Source organism: Nycticebus coucang, chromosome 23 (genome assembly GCF_027406575.1).
Source record: "Nycticebus coucang isolate mNycCou1 chromosome 23, mNycCou1.pri, whole genome shotgun sequence".
NCBI lineage: Eukaryota > Metazoa > Chordata > Mammalia > Primates > Lorisidae > Nycticebus > Nycticebus coucang.
Genome location: NC_069802.1, coordinates 3,588,850 through 3,610,174, shown reverse-complemented (window position 1 = coordinate 3,610,174; position 21,325 = coordinate 3,588,850). Strand labels below are relative to the sequence as shown.

The 21,325-nt window shown below is 43.7% G+C and overlaps 1 protein-coding gene across 2 annotated transcripts in view; it reads right to left on the bottom strand.

Annotated features, from left to right (window-relative positions):
• The window catches only part of SCFD2 (sec1 family domain containing 2), a 480,804-nt gene that overhangs the window by 36,949 nt on the left and 422,530 nt on the right, over positions 1-21,325 (bottom strand). Inside the window, exons 6-7 of one of the 2 annotated variants that reach the window (XM_053577506.1) lie at positions 10,215-10,283; positions 9,855-10,000 (exon numbers count right to left, since the gene is read on the bottom strand). In XM_053577506.1, the coding sequence (XP_053433481.1) occupies positions 9,855-10,000; positions 10,215-10,283 (215 nt within the window). The remainder of the gene's footprint in view (positions 1-9,854; positions 10,001-10,214; positions 10,284-21,325) is intronic. The other variant, XM_053577508.1, reaches the window with a different exon arrangement.

Sequence of the window (21,325 nt, the reverse complement as noted above, 5' to 3'; positions counted from 1 at the left end):
CGGTCAGACTTGGAAGGAGCCCCAGGTCTAGTACAATCCTAGGTGCCTGGGACATGGCAAGTAGATTGTGTCTGGAGACATCACGGGGCTGGCAGAAAGCACATGCTACTTCTGGAGCTGTGGGGATAAGGACCAAATTGGGAGGAGATATGGACGGAAACCTGCCCAGACGAGGCTCGTGCTCAAGGCTCTGACTTGTCTGGACACATGTACTTGGTGTCCCAGTAAATCCTCTGACCCGTGATAAGGGTATATGCATTATACTGAAAGTGCACCCCACAAATGTGACTCAGCACCCACCGCTTTGTGCAGTAAGCCACTCTAGGCCCCAAGGAGATGGCAGTGAACAGAACAGATCCAAATCCTGGTTCTTACAAGGTTTATGCCTGTAATTTGAAAATCATTTAAATTTGAAAAATATTGAAAAAACCAAATAGGTAGGGGGAGGTGGAGCAAGATGGCAGCCAAGTAACAGCTTCCTTGCATCTGGGCACCATGAGTCTGGGGAGATAGGACTCCAGGCATCTCTGGCTGGTGAGATCTGCCTATCATCATCCCTGAGAGGATACAGGGAGTCAGCGAGAGACTTCTGGACCCCAAGAGGAGGACTAAAACAGTGGAAAACTGGCAAGTGGTCACTGTGTTCAATCCGTCTAAACCTGCCCACAACTGTAAGTTCAGTAGCAGCGAGACTGCAAACCAGAAAGGCCTTACCTGTGAACTGTTTTGGTGTCTTTGGACTTGGCACTCAGCTGAACTGCCTTGGGGAGAGCCTGAGCGGGAGTGCAGAGAACTTTGGCCTTTGTCTAGGGCCCCAGTCTGAGCCGCTGAGCCAGACGGAGCTAATAGTGTTTGGCTCTGGGTCACAGGCAGCCATTGTGAGCAATCTGCCCCAGCAAGCCCCACCCTCAAGGTCGCAGAGGTAGAATTGGGTGGGAGCTGGTAACCCAGTGACCAAGTAGCCTAAGGGGGGTGGTCTGAGCCGCCTTGCAGCCCTAACCCTCGGGGGCAGAGGGAGACCAGTTTTGGCACACAGGGTAAGTGGATAGCCACTTCAGCAGTGATTCCAGCAACAAGCACTTCCCTGGGAAAGCTTCTGCTCAGCAAGTGAACAAGTTCAAAGTGCCTTTTAAGTGGGCTGAAGAGAGATTTAGGGTGTCTACCTGCTGGGGTTTGAGAAACTAGCAGCCTCCAGTCGTATCAGAACTGTGATTAACATCTCATACCCCAGAAGACCAGGTGTTGCCCAGACAATATTCAATAACATATACATACTGTTTTGTTTTTGGTTGTGTTTTTTTTTTTTTTTTTTTTGGTTTGGTTGTTTTTTTTGTTTACTTTGATGTTGTTGATGCTGTTTTGTTTTTTAAGTTCAACCTTTTCCATACAGATCCTTTTTCTTTCTCAATTTTTCTAGTTTAATTATAATTTCCCATTACTGCCTATTTCAATAATCAGAACTTCATTTTTGTTAGTGTTTCTACCGCTATATTTGGTTTTCCACCCAATTTTATCCTGTAAAGATTTCTGTTTGCTTGTTTTGGTTTGATTTATAGCATTTTTGTCTTTCCTCTCTTCTTGGTGGAGGTGGGGTACTGTGTCTGATCAGGTTAGCAAAGAGCTGCTGACCTCAAGGGAACCACCCAACTGGGCACCCCCAGAAGGTGGTTTTTTTTAAGGTTGTATCAAAATACCCTACTGTACACCTATATTGTTCTGTCTCCCTCTTTCTGTGCCTCTCTTCTTTTTGTCAATATTCCTTTTACCCACCCCCTCTCCTTTCTCTATTTTTCTTTTTTTTTCTTATCACTCGGTCCTCCTTCCTTTCATCCCTTTTTTGCTCTTCAACCTTCTCACCCTTCTGGTCCTGTAACCCTTAGTCCACAGGCACAAGAACTTAAAGAGCAAGAGGAAGTGAAAGGAAAATTAGGGCAAGGAAACAGATAAAAGAAATCACTCATGAGGAAGAATCAGCAGAAAACTCCAGGCAACATGAAGAACCAGTCCAGAACAACCCCGCCAAGGGACCATGAGGTAGCTACTGCAGAGGATTCCACCTATAAAGAAATGTTAGGAATGACAGAAAGGGAATTTAGAGTACACATGATGAAAACAATGAAAGAAATGATGGAAACAATGAAAGAAACTACTAATAAAGTGGAAAATAACCAAAAGGAAATTCAAAAACAGAATCAAATAAGAGATGAACGATATGAAGAATATAAAAAGGATATAGCAGAGCTGAAGGAAATGAAACAGTCAATTAGGGAACTTAAAGATGCAATGGAAAGTATCAGCAACAGGTTAGACCATGCAGAAGAAAGAATTTCAGAGGCAGAAGACAAAGTTTTTGAGATAACTCAGATAGTAAAAGAGGCAGAAAAGAAGAGAGAGAAAGCAGAACGTTCACTGTCAGAATTATGGGACTTTATGAAGCGTTCCAACATACGAGTTATAGGAATTCCAGAAGGGGAAGAAGAATGCCCCAGAGGAATGGAAGCCATACCAGAGAATATTATAAAAGAAAATTTCCCAAATATCACCAAAGATTCTGACACACTGCTTTCAGAGGGCTATTGGACCCCAGGTCGCCTCAACTCTAACCGAGCTTCTCCAAGACACATTGTGATGAACCTGTCCAAAGTCAAGACAAAAGAAAAGATTCTGCAAGCTGCCAGGAGTAAGCGCCAGTTGACCTACAGGGGCAAATCCATCAGAGTGACCGCAGACTTCTCTAATGAAACTTTCCAAGCAAGAAGACAATGGTCATCTACCTTTAATCTACTTAAACAGAACAATTTCCAGCCCAGAATTCTGTACCCTGCTAAGCTAAGCTTCAAAATTGACGGAGAAATCAAATCATTTACAGATATACAAACATTGAGGAAATTCGCCACAACAAGACCAGCTCTACAGGAAATACTTCAACCTGTTCTGCACACTGACCACCACAATGGATCAGCAGCAAAGTAAGAACTCAGAAATTAAAGGACAGAACCTAACCTCCACACTGATGCAAAAGATAAAACTAACCAATGGACTCTCACAAAATAAGACAAATAGAATACTATCACACTTATCAATTATCTCAATAAATGTTAATGGCTTGAATTCCCCACTGAAGAGACATAGATTGGTTGACTGGATTAAAAAACACAAGGCATCCATTTGCTGTCTGCAAGAAACACACCTGGCTTCAAAAGACAAATTAAAGCTCTGAGTCAAGGGTTGGAAGACAATTTTTCAGGCAAATGGAATTCAGAAGAAAAGAGGAGTTGCAATCTTATTTTCAGATACATGTGGATTTAAAGCAACTAAAGTCAAAAAAGAAAAAGATGGTCACTTTATATTGGTCAAGGGAAAAATACAACAAGAAGACATTTCAATTCTAAATATTTATGCACCTAATTTAAATGCTCCCAGATTCTTGAAACAGACCTTACTCAGTCTGAGCAATATGATATCTGATAATACCATAATAACAGGGGACCTTAACACTCCTGTTACAGAGCTGGACAGATCCTCTAAACAGAAATTAAACAAGGATATAAGAGATTTAAATGAGACCCTAGAACAACTGTGCTTGATAGACGCATATAGAACACTCCATCCCAAAGATAAAGAATATACATTCTTCTCATCACCCCATGGAACATTCTCCAAAATTGATCATATCCTGGGACACAAAACGAATATCAACAGAATCAAAAGAATGGAAATTTTACCTTGTATCTTCTCAGACCATAAGGCACTAAAGGTGGAACTCAACTCTAACAAAAATGCTCGACCCCACCCAAAGGCATGGAAATTAAACAATCTTCTGTTGAATAACAGATGGGTGCAGGAAGAAATAAAACAGGAAATCATTAACTTCCTCGAGCATAACAACAATGAAGACACAAGCTACCAAAACCTGTGGGATACTGCAAAAGCAGTTTTGAGAGGAAAATTCATCGCTTTAGATGCCTACATTCGAAAAACAGAAAGAGAGCACATCAACAATCTCACAAGAGATCTTATGGAATTGGAAAAAGAAGAACAATCTAAGCCTAAACTCAGTAGAAGAAAAGAAATATCCAAAATCAAATCAGAGATCAATGAAATTGAAAACAAAAGAATCATTCAGAAAATTAATGAAACAAGGAGTTGGTTTTTTGAAAAAATAAATAAAATAGATAAACCATTGGCCAGACTAATGAGGAATAGAAAAGTAAAATCTCTAGTAACCTCAATCAGAAACGATAAAGGGGAAATAACAACTGATCCCACAGAGATACAAGAGATCATCTCTGAATACTACCAGAAACTCTATGCCCAGAATTTGACAATGTGAAAGAAATGGATCAATATTTGGAATCACACCCTCTCCCTAGACTCAGCCAGGAAGAAATAGAGCTCCTGAACAGACCAATTTCAAGCACTGAGATCAAAGAAACAATAAAAAATCTTCCAACCAAAAAATGCCCTGGTCCAGGTGGCTTCACTCCAGAATTCTATCAAACCTTCGATGAAAAGCTTATTCCTGTACTGCAGAAATTATTCCAAAAAATTGAGGAAGAAGGAATCTTCCCCAACACATTCTCTGAAGCAAACATCACCCTGATACCAAAACCAGGAAAAGACCCAAACAAAAAGGAGAATTTCAGACCAATCTCACTCATGAATATAGATGCAAAAATTCTCAACAAAATCCTAGCCAATAGATTACAGCTTATCATCAAAAAAGTCATTCACCATGATGAAGTAGGCTTCATCCCAGGGATGCAAGGCTGGTTTAACATATGCAAGTCTATAAACATTATCCACCATATTAACAGAGGCAAAAATAAAGATCACATGATCCTCTCAATAGATGCAGAAAATGCTTTTGATAAAATCCAGCATCCTTTTCTAATTAGAACACTCAAGAGTATAGGCATAGGTGGCACATTTCTAAAACTGATTGAAGCTATCTATGACAAACCCACAGCTAATATTTTACTGAATGGAGTAAAACTGAAAGCTTTTCCTCTTAGAACTGGAACCAGACAAGGTTGTCCTCTGTCACCTTTACTATTCAACATAGGGCTGGAAGTTCTAGCCAATACAATTAGGCAAGACAAGGAAATAAAGGGAATCCAAATGGGAGCAGAGGAGGTCAAACTCTCCCTCTTTGCTGACGACATGATCTTATACTTAGAGAACCCCAAAGACTCAACCACAAGACTCCTAGAAGTCTCAAAAAATACAGTAATGTTTCAGGATATAAAATCAATGTCCACAAGTCAGTAGCCTTTGTGTCAAGGCTACCAATAACGGTCAAGATGAGAAGCTAATTAAGGACACAACTCCCTTCACCATAGTTTCAAAGAAAATGAAATACCTAGGAATATACCTAACGAAGGAAGTGAAGGACCTCTATAAAGAAAAGTATGAAATCCTCAGAAAGGAAATAGCAGAGGATATTAACAAATGGAAGAACATACCATGCTCATGGATGGGAAGAATCAACATTGTTAAAATGTCTATACTTCCCAAAGCAATCTACCTATTCAATGCCATTCCTATCAAAATACCAACATCGTACTTTCAAGATTTGGAAAAAATGATTCTGCGTTTTGTATGGAACCGGAAAAAACCCCGTATAGCTAAGGCAGTTCTCTGTAACAAAAATAAAGCTGGGGGCATCAGCATACCAGATTTTAGTCTGTACTACAAAGCCATAGTGCTCAAGACAGCATGGTACTGGCACAAAAACAGACATAGACACTTAGAATCGAATTGAAAACCAAGAAATGAAACTAACATTTTACAACCACCTAATCTTTGATAAACCAAACAAGAACATACCTTGGGGGAAAGACTCCCTATTCAATAAATGGTGTTGGGAGAACTGGATGTCTACATGTAAAATACTGAAAGTGGACCCACACCTTTCCCCACTCACAAAAATTGATTCAAGATGGATAAAGGACTTAAATTTAAGGCATGAAACAATAAAAATCCTCCAAGAAAGCATAGGAAAAACACTGGAAGATATTGGCCTGGGGAAAGACTTCATGAAGAAGACTGCCATGGCAATTGCAACAACAACAAAATAAACAAATGGGACTTCATTACACTGAAAAGCTTCTGTACAGCTAAGGAGACAATAACTAAAGCAAAGAGACAACCTACACAGTGGGAAAGGATATTTGCATATTTTGAATCAGACAAAAGCTTGATAACTAGGATCTATAGAGAACTCAAATTAATCCACATGAAAAAAGCCAACAATCCCATATATCAATGGGCAAGAGACATGAATAGAACTTTCTCTAAAGACGACAGACGAATGGCTAACAAACACATGAAAAAATGTTCATCATCTCTATATATTAGAGAAATGCAAATCAAAACAACCCTGAGATACCATCTAACCCCAGTGAGAATGGCCCACATCACAAAATGTCAAAACTGCAGATGCTGGCGTGGATGTGGAGAGAAGGGAACACTTTTACACTGCTGGTGGGACTGCAAACTAGTACAACCTTTCTGGAAGGAAGTATGGAGAAACCTCAAAGCACTCAATCTAGACCTCCCATTTGATCCTGCAATCCCATTACTGGGCATCTACCCAGAAGGAAAAAAATCCTTTTACCATAAGGACACTTGTACTAGACTGTTTATCGCAGCTCAATTTACAATCGCCAAAATGTGGAAACAGCCTAAATGCCCACCAACCCAGGAAAGGATTAACAAGCTGTGGTATATGTATACCATGGAATACTACTCAGTCATTAATAAAAATGGAGACTTTACATCCTTCGTATTAACCTGGATGGACGTGGAAGACATTATTCTTAGTAAAGCATCACAAGAATGGAGAAGCATGAATCCTATGTACTCAATTTTGATATGAGGACAATTAATGACAATTATGGTTATGGGGGGGGAAGCAGAAAGAGGGAAGGAGGGAGGTGGGTGGGGCCTTGGTGTGTGTCACACTTTATGGGGGCAAGACATGATTGCAAGAGGGACTTTACCTAACAATTGCAATCAGTGTAACCTGGCTTATTGTACCCTCAATGAATCCCCAACAATAAAAAAAAAAAAAAAAATTGAATACTTAAGAAAAAAAAAAAACCAAATAGGTAAAAATTACCCAGTGATGTAGTAGCAATCTGATCCCCAGTGTCGGAGGTGGGAGGTGTTTAGGCTGTGGGGGGGCAGATCCCTCGGGGATGACTTGGTGCCATCCCCACCGTAGGAGTGAGTTCTCCTTATTAGCTCTCGGGATTCAGAGGAACCTGCACCACCTCGCTTGTTCCTGCTCTGGCCACGTGACACACCTTCTGCCTTGATCGGAAGCCCCTGGAGCCCTCACCAGAGGCTGCGCTGGTGTGATACTTCTTGTCCTTCCCGTGGAACCATGAGCCAAATAAAGCGCTTTTCTTTATAAATCACCCAGCCTTGGGTATTCCTTTATAGCAGCACAAAAGGACTAACACGCCCACAATCCCATCAGAAGGTCTGCCCTGTGCCTGTAAATGCAGAGCCGGGCATTCGCGCCCCTCTCCCCATCCAACCCTTCCCATCTCCCACAAGGCAACATGACAAAATTTTTCTAAAATTTTAAAGACTCATTAAACATATAAGCTCATATGATTTTAAAAATCATATTCTATTTTTTAAAAAATAGAATCATGCCTTGAGGAATGAGCTATACCATGTTTTTACCCCACCTGAGTGATTGAGAACCACTGCTTTAGTTTGAGTTTCCCAAGAAGTGGAGCCTGAGACAAGGCTTCCTGCACCGCCCCTGCCCAGGCCAAATACATCTAGTCCATTCATTTCAATGGCTGCACAGCATTTCCCCGCATGTCTGTATCATCGTTTATCTGATACTCCCAACAAGCACACATCATCCTGCCCCTGGGATATATGCAACCTGGGGAGAGCTCGTTTTCCAAAGGCTATAGGGCAGGGTTCTAGGCCTGGAGAAATGACAGGGCTGCCAGGAGGGAGATAAGGTCTCAGAAACTTCTCATGGACCTTATTCTGCTCAATAGTTAACGTGTGTTTATATGAAATCGGCCAAATCGGTCACCATGGTGATCATAAGATGGAAAAGATGTCATCAGCTCCGCGGCACCTTCTCTTTTTGCCACCCACATGTACAGCGCCGCTTGCTTCTTAAACTTTGGTCTAAATTTCGTCATATATCACCAGTTCTGTCATGTCTTTAGAACTAGTTTCTGCCACAGTAGTTAAGATTGCTGATTTTTTTAAATGAAAAAACTACATGTGATTAGTTCTCTGATTATTGTCTGTATTTTGTGTGGTGTTCTTAGATCTTTGGGGGGAGGGTGAGCATTTCAGTGTTTCTAAGTTGAGTCCAGTTTCTAAGGTCATTAGTATCTTGGTGGGTGATTTCCGATGACCGTCAGCACCATCAGTCAATACTTCTAGAGCCTCTCAGAATAGAGGGAGAGGAGGTTTTAGGGTGGCACCAAGGGCCTGGCATCTGCCCCTGCCCACCTGTGTGCGTGTGGTATGTCACGGCCCTTCCTGGACATTGGGATAATATGCTTCTCTGGCTTAACCTGGTCTGGGAATCAAAGGAAAAACAAAATGTAGAAATGCTCTTCAAGTGTCTGCTGCTGCGTGAACCTGCACCCTGGATTTCTCTAGGCTGTGGGAGTAGCACTAACTCCTGTCCACACGCCCCCCAAAGGGTCAGCATCCTGAAGTTGGACTGCTCACTGTGCCACCATCCCACTAACGCACATCCAGCAATCCAAAGAGCCTCAGCACAGAAAGTTCATTTCACCAAAGCTTTCACAGGGAGATTCCCCATGGCCACGCTTAGTGGTCTTTTTTATCAGAAGCACCCGTTCTTCCCTGAAAGCTCGTCACCGTTGGCCACCAGAACCCTGAGTCCAGCAGGGACTCCACAGCCTCAGTGGCTCTTTACTCCTTCAGCTTCTCTTTGGGCCTTTCTTTTTCTTTCTTTTCTTCCTTCTTCTTCTTTTTTTTTTTTGAGACAGAGTCTCACTCTGTCACCCAGGCTAGAGTGCCCTGGCATCATAGCTCACAGTGACCTCACACTCCTGGATTCAAGCGATCCTCCTATCTTAGCCTCCTGAGTAGCTGGGACTACAGGTGCCCACCACAACTCTGGGCTACTTTTTCTATTTTCAGTAGAGACGAGATCTTACTCTTGATCAGGTTGGTCTCAAACACCTAAGCTGAAGGGATTCTCCTACCTCCGTGGTAGGATTACAGGCGTGAGCCACTGCACCCAGCCTGGGCCTTTCTATGCATTTTTCCCCTTTGAGTTTTCAAAGAAAAAAGATCTCTTTCATCTTGGAATTTTATACCATCTTCCCATTCAATGGTCAAAACACCCTTTTCAGATACTCCTACCTCCTTAGAAAGCAGGTGGGGGTGGGGTGGGAGGAAACTTTAACAAATGTTTTTCTTGTCCCAAACTTTTCCCCTTGTCCTAGGGTTCATACGTATCAGGTACCTTTATTATTCTAATTGTTCAAAACGTTTATAGATGGCTAATACCCAGAAACTTGGGAAGCATCTAAGGCTGGCTCCTCCTTTGGTACCTGCAATAACTGGGGCCCACCGGGACAAGGGACTTGCCCAAGGCTGTAAAGAGAGTGTGTGGCAGACCCAGTCTGAGAGGTGGCCCCACCTCGGGGCTCGTGCCCTGCATCAAGTTTGGGGTACACGTGGGTTGAGAGGCTTTCAGATTTAGTAGAACCCACAACTCTGAACTAAAGGGAATGTGGCGCTCATCTAGCACCAGCCCCTCATTTCAGAGAGGTGGAAACGGAAACGTACAACAGATAAGAAAGTTACTTCAAAACTTCTATACTTGCCTGGTGGGTATGATTTCCAGGAACATACACAGACTTAAACTGTTTCATGAGATTCCGAGCTCTGGCTACATCCCGCAGCGAAGAAAAGAGTTCATCTGTGGCAATTTTGGATTTGTGAAATGTCAGGTTAATTGACGAGTTGCAGCCTGAAATAACCCAGAGATATTTTCTTGAGTGAGCGAGTCTTTAAATTAAGTTTTCATCATGACAGCTTGAGCTCGATGTAACACAGTTGGGATTTTTTTTTTTTTAACCCAGTTTCTTCCCTGGCTGTTCACCAACTGGGCTGTTTCTGTCATCCAGGAGCAATGGAACATACTGAGCACAAACGCCTTCCACAGAAGAAGGACTTGAAATTGCCTGGGATGGCAGCCACTGGCTTCCGTCCCTGGACTGCAGAAATTTGACAGCAAGCAAGCTCCCCAGGGCCTGTGATCCTCAGAACACGGAAAATACAGAGAGACACAAAGGGAAACACGGGCGAGTGTTAGGATCAAACTCCCTTGCTTGAGTCCCACCAACCGTTTTCATGAAGTAGGACAACAAGAACGAGAGAGATTAGAGAGTGGCTCCAGTGACAGGACTTGCTAGGATGGGCATCTGTCCACCACGCTAGCAGAGCACGTGGTGTGTTTCAGAGCTTGGAAAACTCTAGGGGCCTGACAAGAAGACCATTCTCCACAAGCATTCTACTTCTTTTTGAAGCTTATAATAAATAGACTTGTTCTCTGTTTTTGTAGAAGCTCATTCAGAAGAGAAATAATCATGGATAAATTAGAAGTTAAAAAAAAAGATTTAAACTGTGTCTTCATGATTCTCTTAAGTATATCAGATATATCAACTCATTGATTGTGACATCACCTGAATGAGGCAGTTTGGGTTCAGTTTACCAGTAGTGTAAACATTTCTGTCATACAACTCGCTCCACAGTTGGCCTAAATCTTTGCAGTTATACAGCCAAATGTGCTCAAACAACCAGAGTGCCCATAACCAACCTTTTATGGATGGGGGTGGTGAGGAGCAGGGGAAGCCACACTTCCGTCAGCAACATTGTCCAGACCCTGAAGTCACTCAGTCACGGCTGGGCAGTCTCTGTGTCCTTGGACTCTGAAGACAGTCATGGCTGGGCAGTCTCCGCGTCCTCCAACTCTTCCTACCTCAATCTGTCTGTCTGTCTGTCTGTCTGTCTATCTGTCTGTCTGTCTGGCTGGCTGTCTCTCGCTCTCTCACTGTCTCTCTGCCTCTGTCTCTTCTAGTCTGAGGGCTTTCTCTGGTTGTTTGAGCACATTTGGCTGTATAAATGCAAAGATTTAGGCCAACTGTGGAGCGAGTTGTGTGACAGAAATGTTTACACTGCTGGTAAACTGAACCCAAACAAACCCAACAGAAAAATGAGACTGTCAAAGGAAGGGCTGGAAGGAAAATACAATGTTGTAAATTCACAAATAAAGTGAAACTTTTCTGAAAAATAGTCGATCACATCCCTTGTTTAAACCAAGTATACAAGGGCAACTTCCGTCTAAATTATCAACTCTCTGCAACTTGTCTTTTATCTTCAGAGCAAGTGTTCTACAATGTATGTGTTTTGGGGAAACCTGGCTAAGGGGCAACCATTTTTGTCATCTTTAAGCATTTTTCATAATCACACCAATCTGCACTAAAAAAAAATGATTTACATTCATTTACTCAAACCCTATAATGAAAGTTACATATATGCACCTTTTAGAAATCTGGGTCAGAAGGATAAATACTTGGGCAAAATCACATCACCATCTCACATGCCCCTCTGATTACAACCCCGAGCACTCCAACCACAGTGCCTCCCACCATTCCAATCTCGTCTGTGAATGCAGCTTATTCCAAATGCATTCTGAAATCACTAGATAAAAGGGAAGGCGAGGATTAAATGGGATGAATTATTTTCTGTGGTAACAGTAATACCAATAATCACCGAAAGGTCCTGTGCTAGGAATTATTCTAGGAGGTTTATACATATTGCCTCACTTAGCTCCACAGAAACCCAGCGTGGCAGGTACTAGTATCACTCTCCTTTTGCAGAAGGAGAAACTGCAGCACACGGAAGGTAAGTAAGACAAGTGTGCTCACCTTGTCAACAGTAAAGCTAATATTCAAACCCTTCAGTCTAATTCCGAAGCCGGTCCTGTTAAACACTGTGCCCTCATCTTTCCTGTATGCTAAGACCACACATATCAATGAATTTAACTTAAAACTGAAGCGTTTTTAAGATGGAGGGAGTTGCAAATGCCTTCCTTCTTGGGAAGACCTGGGCCTGTCCCTGAGTTTGATGCTAATAGTGTGGTTTGCAGCTAGACCCCAGACCCCAAGGTGTGAGGCGTCCGGGGCCTGGCTGTGCTGCCTCCCTTGAGTCTCTGCCCTGCGAGGTGCTGTATTCAGTTACCTCTGTTAAGCCCCTGACAGCCTGCTCCATTAAGCCAGTTTATGAGATAACAGCCTTTTGTAAAGGACTTCTAAGTGTACAAGTCCAGGCAATTCTCATTTAACTTAGTTAAATAGACAATAAACCAGAAGCTGATCCCAGACTTCAGCCAAGTGTACTTCAGCTGCCCACATCTTGATAAGGGAGGCCCCCAATCCCCTAGGGCACCCCTGTGTTCTTCCAGAATGGGGGGATGACTCATGCCCCGGCTATTTCTTTCTTAGGAGGGCTTGGCATCTCCTGGGCAGGGGTCTAGTTACTTCTCAGAGCAACAAAATAGGACTGCGATGTCTGCAGCTCTGTCCTCCGCTCCCCCTTCCCCACTTCTGAGTTCCCTCACTTCAGCAGAGGGAGAAGGTGGTTTCCAGGGCTCTGCACACTGCAGGGAGCCTCATTTCCAGTCCCAACAAAGCTAAAATGGAGAGAAAACTAAATAGCGCAGCAATTCTCCTGGGCCGGCTGGAATGAAGCTGTGCTCCTCACCCTGCTGACCTACTTCTGCTCTGCTATCTGGCTCTCGTAGGGAGCAGGCTGGAAGCTGGCTGGTGCTTGGAGCAACTTTTCACAAGAACCTGGTTTTCGCAAGTTTGATTATATTCCTTCAGTATTTAAGAAAATAAAGCTTCTTGCATCAAAAGGGTACCTCAGTCTGAACTAAAGCTGAAGTAGCTTTTATAAGTGCATGAGGACTTCACACACACACACACACACACACACACGCCATACACAGGTCAACCACAAAGCTTCTCACTGTGTGACCAGGTAAGCTGGGGAGCAGGAGGGCCTGGTTAGAGTAGGATTTGAAATGTCTCTCCATTTACTGATATTACTTTCCTCACATTTCTAAAGGCCTCTCAGGCCCTTCACATGTATTTGGGAAAAGCCTGGGTCAAAAAATACACTAAGACTGGTCACGAGGCCACTTTCTCAGCCATGGAGAAAATGAGAAGGCTGGTCCAAGGCTGGTCTCCCCACTCTGGGGGGGCCTGGAGTTGGGGAACATGAGGCCCACTTTCTACTTTGCACCCCCGCCTGCCTGCCTCTCAGCAAGTCCTGTGCAGCAGGGGGCCGCCTCTGTGGGCTCCTGGGGCAGTTAGAGAAAAGATCTGCTGGAGGGTGTGACGAGACCAGAGAGCAGCTCACTGGGGGTCAGGACCTCCCTCGTCCATCCATCCTGTGACAAGCCTTTTCTCTCTTTTCAAATGAGTGTTTTAAAAATAGAGTCTTTTCTCATGGCTCTCAATAAATGTTTGGCAAGTGAAAACAAAACTAAACAAAATAAAAACCAAATAAACCTTAGCAAGTGGCTTCACATCTGAAATCTTCTAGTGATGCAAATTGTATAAAACCACCCTTAAGTAGGGCAGCGCTGGGTAGTGTGTGACGCAAGTAAGTGACAATAGAAGCCCTCTTTTCAAACGTTCTTGGTACTAAATGATTAGAAAAGTCATTAAAAGGGGAAGTCATGAAAAACCAATCTCTCTCTCACACACCTATATCCATCCACCCATATATCCACAAACATATATTTACCCATACATGCAAATACCTATTCATGTAATTTTGTTTTAAATTAAAACATAAATGTACTCTCATTCACTAATCTTTCGATGAAAGAACAAGTCTTTTCCTTGAGTACTATCTGCAGACCAGAGTTCTTTTTAAAGAAAACATTAGTTACCACATAGTATTTCCAATATATTTCACAGTCCATTAAAAGTGGAACCAGGGCTTGGTGCCTGTAGCTTAAGTGGCTAAGGTGCCAGCCACCTACACCAGAGCTGGAGGGTTCCAATCCAGCCCGGGCCTGCCAAACAACAATGACAACTACAACCAAAAAATAGCTGGATGTTGTGGCGGGTGCCTGTAGTCCCAGCTACTTGGGAGGGTGGGACAAGAGAATCACTTAAGCCCAAGAGCTGGAGGTTGCTGTGAGCTGTGATACCATGGTACTCTACCCAGGGTGACAGCTTGAGGCGGTCTCCAAAAAAAAAAAAAAAGTGGAACCAGAAAAGTTAGAGATGCTTGCAGCACAGGCTGTGGGCAGAATTCTTCTAGATTTTAATTTTTTTCTTAAATCTTGTACACTTTTACTAATTCTGAAAGCATTTTTAAAAATAAGTCAAATTTCCTGAGTCTTTCAAAACCATTCAATTAGGTTTTCACAAAACCTTTTGAATTCATAGTTCATAAGTACATTAAAAGCATCTAATTAAATTTTGCAACTTAATAACAGGTATAACTGGCATACCCAGGTTTGAGAGCCAATATGGCTAACCCTGGGGAGTGACCCGCAGCTGGGAAGAGTGGGCACTCACAGGCGCACAGAGACTGCTCCACACAGAGGGGCTCAGACTTGGGGCCCTAGTCTTATCATATGAAAGGACTGCAGACAGTTAGCTCTTCTGGGGATGGCATCATACAGAGGCTGCTTTAGAACACACGAATTATGTGTATGATACACACAAATTTATATTCATTATATTTATTAGATCTATTCATAGATACATTCATTCATATTAGATATATTCATTATATATAAATACACATTTTTGAGGTTCCATATTTAAAACGCCTAGGCAGTTGTATATATGTCATCAATTTCATGCTTACTAACCTAGTGTGACTTTAAATTCTTCTAACATAAAAATTATAATCTGGGTTGTCAGACTTGAACTCTGACGGGGCCGATTTCCCCTTCATGTGGGGTCCTCGAGGCTCATCCCAGCAGAGCCCCTCAGCAGGTGTGAAGGTGAGGATATAAACATGCCCGGATGCTGCGGAAGGCGGCCTACCAAAGTCAGAGCCAGAAGCACCAGGTGAGGCCACAAGGGGCCACAAGGGCTGACCCAGAAGTCTGCCCGCTGGCCCTCAGCCTGGCTGAGCCCTGGCCCCTTGGTCCACTGAATCCTGCTCAGTGTCCTGGAGTCTCCTAGTGGCCTACGGCTATTACTCAAATGACAAAGGAGGATGGGAGAGGGGAAGCGGGACAAGCCCCCTGAAGCTCTCCAGACGCCCCTGCCACACTGCTGATGTCCAGTGCAATGCTAGGCTCTCTGAAGACACCTAATAAATATTTCTTGAATCAGGAAAATAAAGCGGTTACAGGGAAAATAGTTGAATCAGACCAAACATGACATAAAGCAACAGCACTGATTTTCTTGGGCTGTTGATAAACTATCTCTACAGGAAATTTCAAACAAAGGGCTCCCAGATGTTTTTGAGCAATCGCAGCCTACACGAGTAAGTGGCTAAAACTCCCAAAAAGGCTGCTTGAGAGGAGCAACCTCAATTGGCTGGTAAATTCTGTTTGTCTCTTTAATAAGAAGAACTAAGCTAAACTACATGACTTAAATACATATGTGACAAAACTGTTCTAAAGAGAAAGAGAATGATAAACACAAACTCGAGGGCAGAGGCTGCCCATGGGCAGGGTGCAAGGCTGGAAAGGGGGTGTAAAAAGATAGGATAGGGTGGGTTCATGGGAGTTTGCTATAGGTATTTTTTTTAATTTATATACCAGAGAATCTTTTTTTTTTTTTTTTTGTTTGCGACAGACAGTCTCACTCTGTCCCCCTTGGTAGAGTGCTCACAGCAACCTCAAACTCTTGGGCTCAAGTGATTCTCTTGCTTCAGCCTCCTGAGTAGCTGGGACTACAGGTGCTTGTCACAATGCCCGGCTATTTTTAGAGATGGGAGTCTCACTCAGGCTGATCTTGAACTCCTGAACTCAAGCAATCCATCCACGTGGGCCTCCCATGGTGCTGGGATTACAGGTGTAGAATCATTTATACCTATCAGCTATCACCTTAAAAAAATAGAACAAAACAAAAACCAGTTCTACTACTTTCTAAAGCCTCCAGCAAATTCAAAGCTGATTAAAGGCATAAATGACAGCTGACGTCTGTTATTATTAGGCAGATTTTGGATGTGTGGCGGAGGTGGGAAGACTTGTACATTCAGGATAGACGGCGACACAGTTGCATGAGCCCAGTTCTGAGGCTTCTTGTAGGGAATCCGGTGATAGGGAACTCCGAAGAAAGGAAAACCATCAGGAATATGATCCCCAGTTTGCACATTTTTAAAGGCAGTTTTGCCTCACAGGTGCCAGGTCAAGTTGCCAGAGAGGCCCAGAAAGCAGAAACCCTGGTGGGGGTGCAGGCAGCCTGCCGCCTGATCCTGGACATCTGTGCTGCTTCAGGCCATGTCAGGAGGGCAGGAAAACAGACAACCCCAGAGGATCCCAGAAACAATAAAATCACCCCAGCTATTTCTGAACTTTCCTCTGAGCCGTCTGTGAAAATCTCTCCCGGAGCAGCTCTTCTGACTGCCACAGCTGCACAGAACCAGTTTCCTTAGGTGTGTACAGTTGGGAGACACAACTACAACAGCGATTTTCCTAACAAATGCAAACTTAATCGTACCCTCGTATTAATCTAAAATTAATAAAAAAAGATGTCCCGCCTTTTTGGGCCAAGCCAATGTGTTGTCCACATTTGATTTATGACCTCACATGTAATTACTGTCTCCCTAAAATGTATAAATGTATAAAACCAAACTGTCCCCCCACCACCAGGAGTCCACTTGCTTGAGGCTTCTTGGGCGTGGCTCTGGGCCATGGTCCTCAAATTTGGCTTAGAATAAACCTCTTTAAATGTTTTTTTTTAAAGCAGTTTCACTTTTTATGGGCTAAATAAGGGAAGCATCAGGATTTCATAGAAAATGTTGTGCTGCTGGATCATAGTAACTAATACAATCTCCCCGGCCGGTCCTTCTGTTGTCTACCAGATCAGCCTAAACACGCTGCAGACGGAGACCCTGAAGGTCAGGGGCCAGAGGAACTGAGACACAGTGTTTGAGGCTATTTTTTTAAAAAAGGTAGGCATGGGATTTTTGCTTAGTTATATAATCTTCTATTATCAGCCTGTCACTATTGGAAAATCAGATCTCTCTCATAGCATCTAGACTTTGGGCCCCTCTTCCAGCAACGAAATCTGCCATGAGTGGGGAGATGCCCACACAGACACTTACCAGGCTCAGAGTCACACACCATCCCTTCCAAAGGAGAGTGGCGCGCAGGCTCCTGCCAGTAATCACGGCCAAGTTCTCAAACTGGCACATCTCCCGACAGTGCTTCCTAAATGGTGCATTGCTTTTATTCTGTTGAATTCATTTTATTGAATTATAAACTTGCCATTTATGCTACAATAAGCCCTTCAAAAGCATGTTGACATTTCTGGTAGTTCTGAATAACTCAAAATGCTTTGCTGGACTCTCAGAGCTGACTTGGGGGCTTGTCTGGATTTGGGTGTTTTCCGAAGCTGTCAGGTGTGGGGGGGCTGGGAGCTGCGCTGCACCTCAGAGGAGGAGTCTGACATGATCACTGCTGCTTCCATCTTCTGAACTAGGGGAAAACAAGGCAGACAAAGGGAACTCCACAGTGTGCGCACGAGTTGAGCACAGCTGGCAGTTTTTATGTTACTATTTCCTTCTTCTTTGTGGTGTCGGGAAGCGGTACTATGAGAGATGAAGCAACCGCAAAGGATGGATGGAAACTTACGGTAGGAAGAAAATTGACCTGCTGACTTTATTTTCTTTGAATTGGTAAAAGGTTGCCCTCATTTCGTTTTGGCAGGGAATGGGATTCCCCCAGCACAGAGTTTCGGAAACAATGGGCCAGTCCAACATCTCAGAGAGAGGGAAATGGAAGCCCAGATGCCCCTTCCATGTCAGTCCTGGCCCTGCTGGAGGCTGATTCTTCCTGCCCTCCAGGAGCCATAATCCGACCACCACACTGTCTTACCCTATTCTCCAGCACCAAGATGTGTGTGTGTGGGGGGTGATGGTGGATTTTACCCTACGCAGCAGTAGCACAGGCCGTGGAGCTCCCCCAGGAGGCGCGCCTGGCAGGCTCCTGGAGGTGCAGGCTAGGAGGAAGCTGCCGAGGACTGTGTCCTTCCCGCCACTATTTCTGCTCTTCCCTGAATCTTAGCCCAAGTCCAGTATGGTTGCTGGCTTCAAAAATATTACCAAAGGCCCATTGCACATGAGAATGTTTTTAAAGAGATAAGCTTCTACTTTATTTTAGAAACGTCAAAGAAATTGGAATAAAGAGTGTAGGAATGATATGGTTTCATTCCTGGCTAGGATGTGCCACCAGGAAATGCCTTCGTACCAGGTTACAAGTTAATGCTTCTGTAAGAGTACAGCTTGTCTGCTAACTACACAGCCCTGTGCGGTGGCTAATTGTCCATTTGTAGAGAAGAATGGAATGAGAAGTCCCAGTCAGAGCATATTTAACAGCCTTTCAGATGACTGTCTGGCCCTCTCCAGCATCTTGTTCTCACTGCCATTTAGAAGAGTACTTTAAAACCTTTTCTTTTTCATTGTATTTCTTGAGCTCCAGCCTTACTGAGCTTGCTATCATGAGTTTCTGTAAGTATGGGGAGACAGCAGTGTCTTTTTTTTTTTTTCATATTTTTGGGAAAGGCAAGGTGGTTAAGGACATGGGATCATTTTCTGATCTATTTGAGAAAAAGGGAAAAATAAAAGGGAAGCTTATTGGCCTAAAGTTTCTTTCATTCCTTTTGTTTTTTTAAAAGAATAGGAGGGCAATTGGAGTTTATTTTTCTTCCAGTAGCAGACAGATCAAATGAGGCCCTTATGCTCTTCCTCCCCTGACACACACAAATCACTCTCTGCCTCCACCCAAGGTCCTGCTGCACCTCTTGCTATAAATCTCCATTGAACGGAGCCAGTATCACTATGCCTGAAATTTAAGCTCCCTCTAAATGAGGCCCCTTATCTCTTTTGTGTATTTTCTTTTGGAGGCAGCATGAATTAGTGTGGGGTTAGCTGTTCCTGATGCAGAGATGGGATGCCAGTCCAGAGAGGGCTGCCAGTGGGCTGTGGCCAGGACGAGACGGGTAAAAACACTGCCCTTTCCTTATCTGTTTCTGAGGTAAGAATAAGCTCTGAGGGGGGACACCAGTAACAAATGGGGAGAACCAGGACACTGACAGACACCTGCTGCTTTCACCTGAACATTCAAAGCAGGATCACAAACAGGGTCACCATCTAGAAAGCACAGCTGTCCCTGCTTCCCTGACCCTGAGGACAGAGCAAGCCTCCCCCGCAGGGTAGAGAGGGCCGCTGTCCACAGCCTTCTAGGAGCCCTTATCTGACCCAACCCCAACCAGACTTAGGCTCCTAGGGGGTCTCTTACCCGTTCCCTTCAACCTCTGGTGGTGAGAACCAAGAGGCATCACATTGTCTACAGGGTGATTTAAACTCGTGACAAAAAATGAATCACCATAAAGATTTAGGGCTTCTAAGCTTTCACTCAGTTCTGTGCAGGGACATTTTCAAGTCCACAGCTGTCTTCACAGTTACTCCACGTCCACCACGCGTCATGAGGGTGAGTTGGAGTGAGTGGTGCTCTTCCCTTCTGTGGACGGGGGATTGGGCGGGTCAAAGGGCTGATGAGTACCAGCCGGCTCTGTGGTCTAAAGGCGGCACACACACTGAATAGCTGAGCAAGCTCATAGCTTCTCATTTCCCAGAAAGAGCAAAGGGATTGAGTAATAAAAACTCCAAAGTTTTATTTCTAAAAATAAAAACCCTAAAGTTTAAAACTCCAAAGAGGTAAGAATATCTTCTGGGCCCTGCTATGCTTTGAATGTGTCTCCCAAAAGTTCATGTGTTGAAAACTTAATCCCTGGTCTAACGGAGTTGGAAGGTGGGGCCTAATCAGAGGTGATGGGTCCTGAAGGCTGAGCTGTCCTGAATGCACTAATGTCATTCTCAGGGAGGGGGTCAGTAATCCTCAGAGTGGGTTGTTATAATGCAAGTCTGGCACCCCTGGTACCCCTGGCGCTTGCTTCTACCTTCTGACCTGGGATGGCTCTCACTAGGTGCTGGTACCACATTCCCTGGGACTTCCTTGCCTTCAGAACTGTGAGCTGAATAAATTTCTATTGTTTATAATTTATCCTGTCTGTGGTATTATGGTATAGCAACAGAAAACAAACTAAGACAGACCTCCACAAGGAAAGAAAAAATGACCAACCCAGATGGGCCAGGCTGGTAGCCCCTGGATTCTCTCTTCTCCCCCTATCACACAACTGCCTTTGTTTCTCTTCCCAGTCCCTGCCTCCCATCCAGTGAAAAAACTACACAGCTAGCTCAGGACCAGCCTTAATGAACAGCCATGTGTTTCCCTCTACGCCATCACAACGGTTTCATTTTGAGTTCATAAAGGAGACAGGTTTCAGGGCTGCAGTGGGCTTGGCACCTCCATTCAGGCCATGTGTCCAGGAGGAGGTCAAGAATGCAACACACAACTACATTCAAAACACGTAATTGTTCTTTTTTATTATTATTAATTTATTTTTATTGTTAAATCATAGCTGTACATTAGTGCAATCAAGGGGTACAATGTGCTGATTTCATATACAATCTGAAATATTCTCATCAAACTGTTCAACATAGCCTTCATAGCATTTTCTTAGTTACTGTATGTAGGCATTTGTATTCTGCATTTAGTAAGTTTCGCCTGTACCCATTCTAAATGGGTACCGTAGGTGTGGCCCCATCCATTACCCTCCATCCACCATAACCTCCCCCCTCCCTTCCCCTTCCTTGGCCCTTTACCCATAGTCTTGTGCTATAGTTGGGTTATAGCCTTCATGTGAAAGCTATAATTTAGCTTCATAGTGGAGCTGAGTGCATTGGATACTTTTTCTTCAATTCCTGAGATACTTTGCAAAGAATATGTTCCAGCTCCATCCATGTAAACATGAAAGAGGTAAAGTCTCCATCTTTCTTTAAGGCTGCATAATATTCCATGGTATACATGTACCACAATTTGCTAGTCCATTCGTGGGTCGATGGGCACTTGGGCTTCTTCCATGACTTAGCAATTATGAATTGGGCTGCAATAAACATTCTGGTACAGATGTCTTTGTTATATTGTGATTTTTGGTCTTCTGGGTATAAATCTAGTAAAGGAATT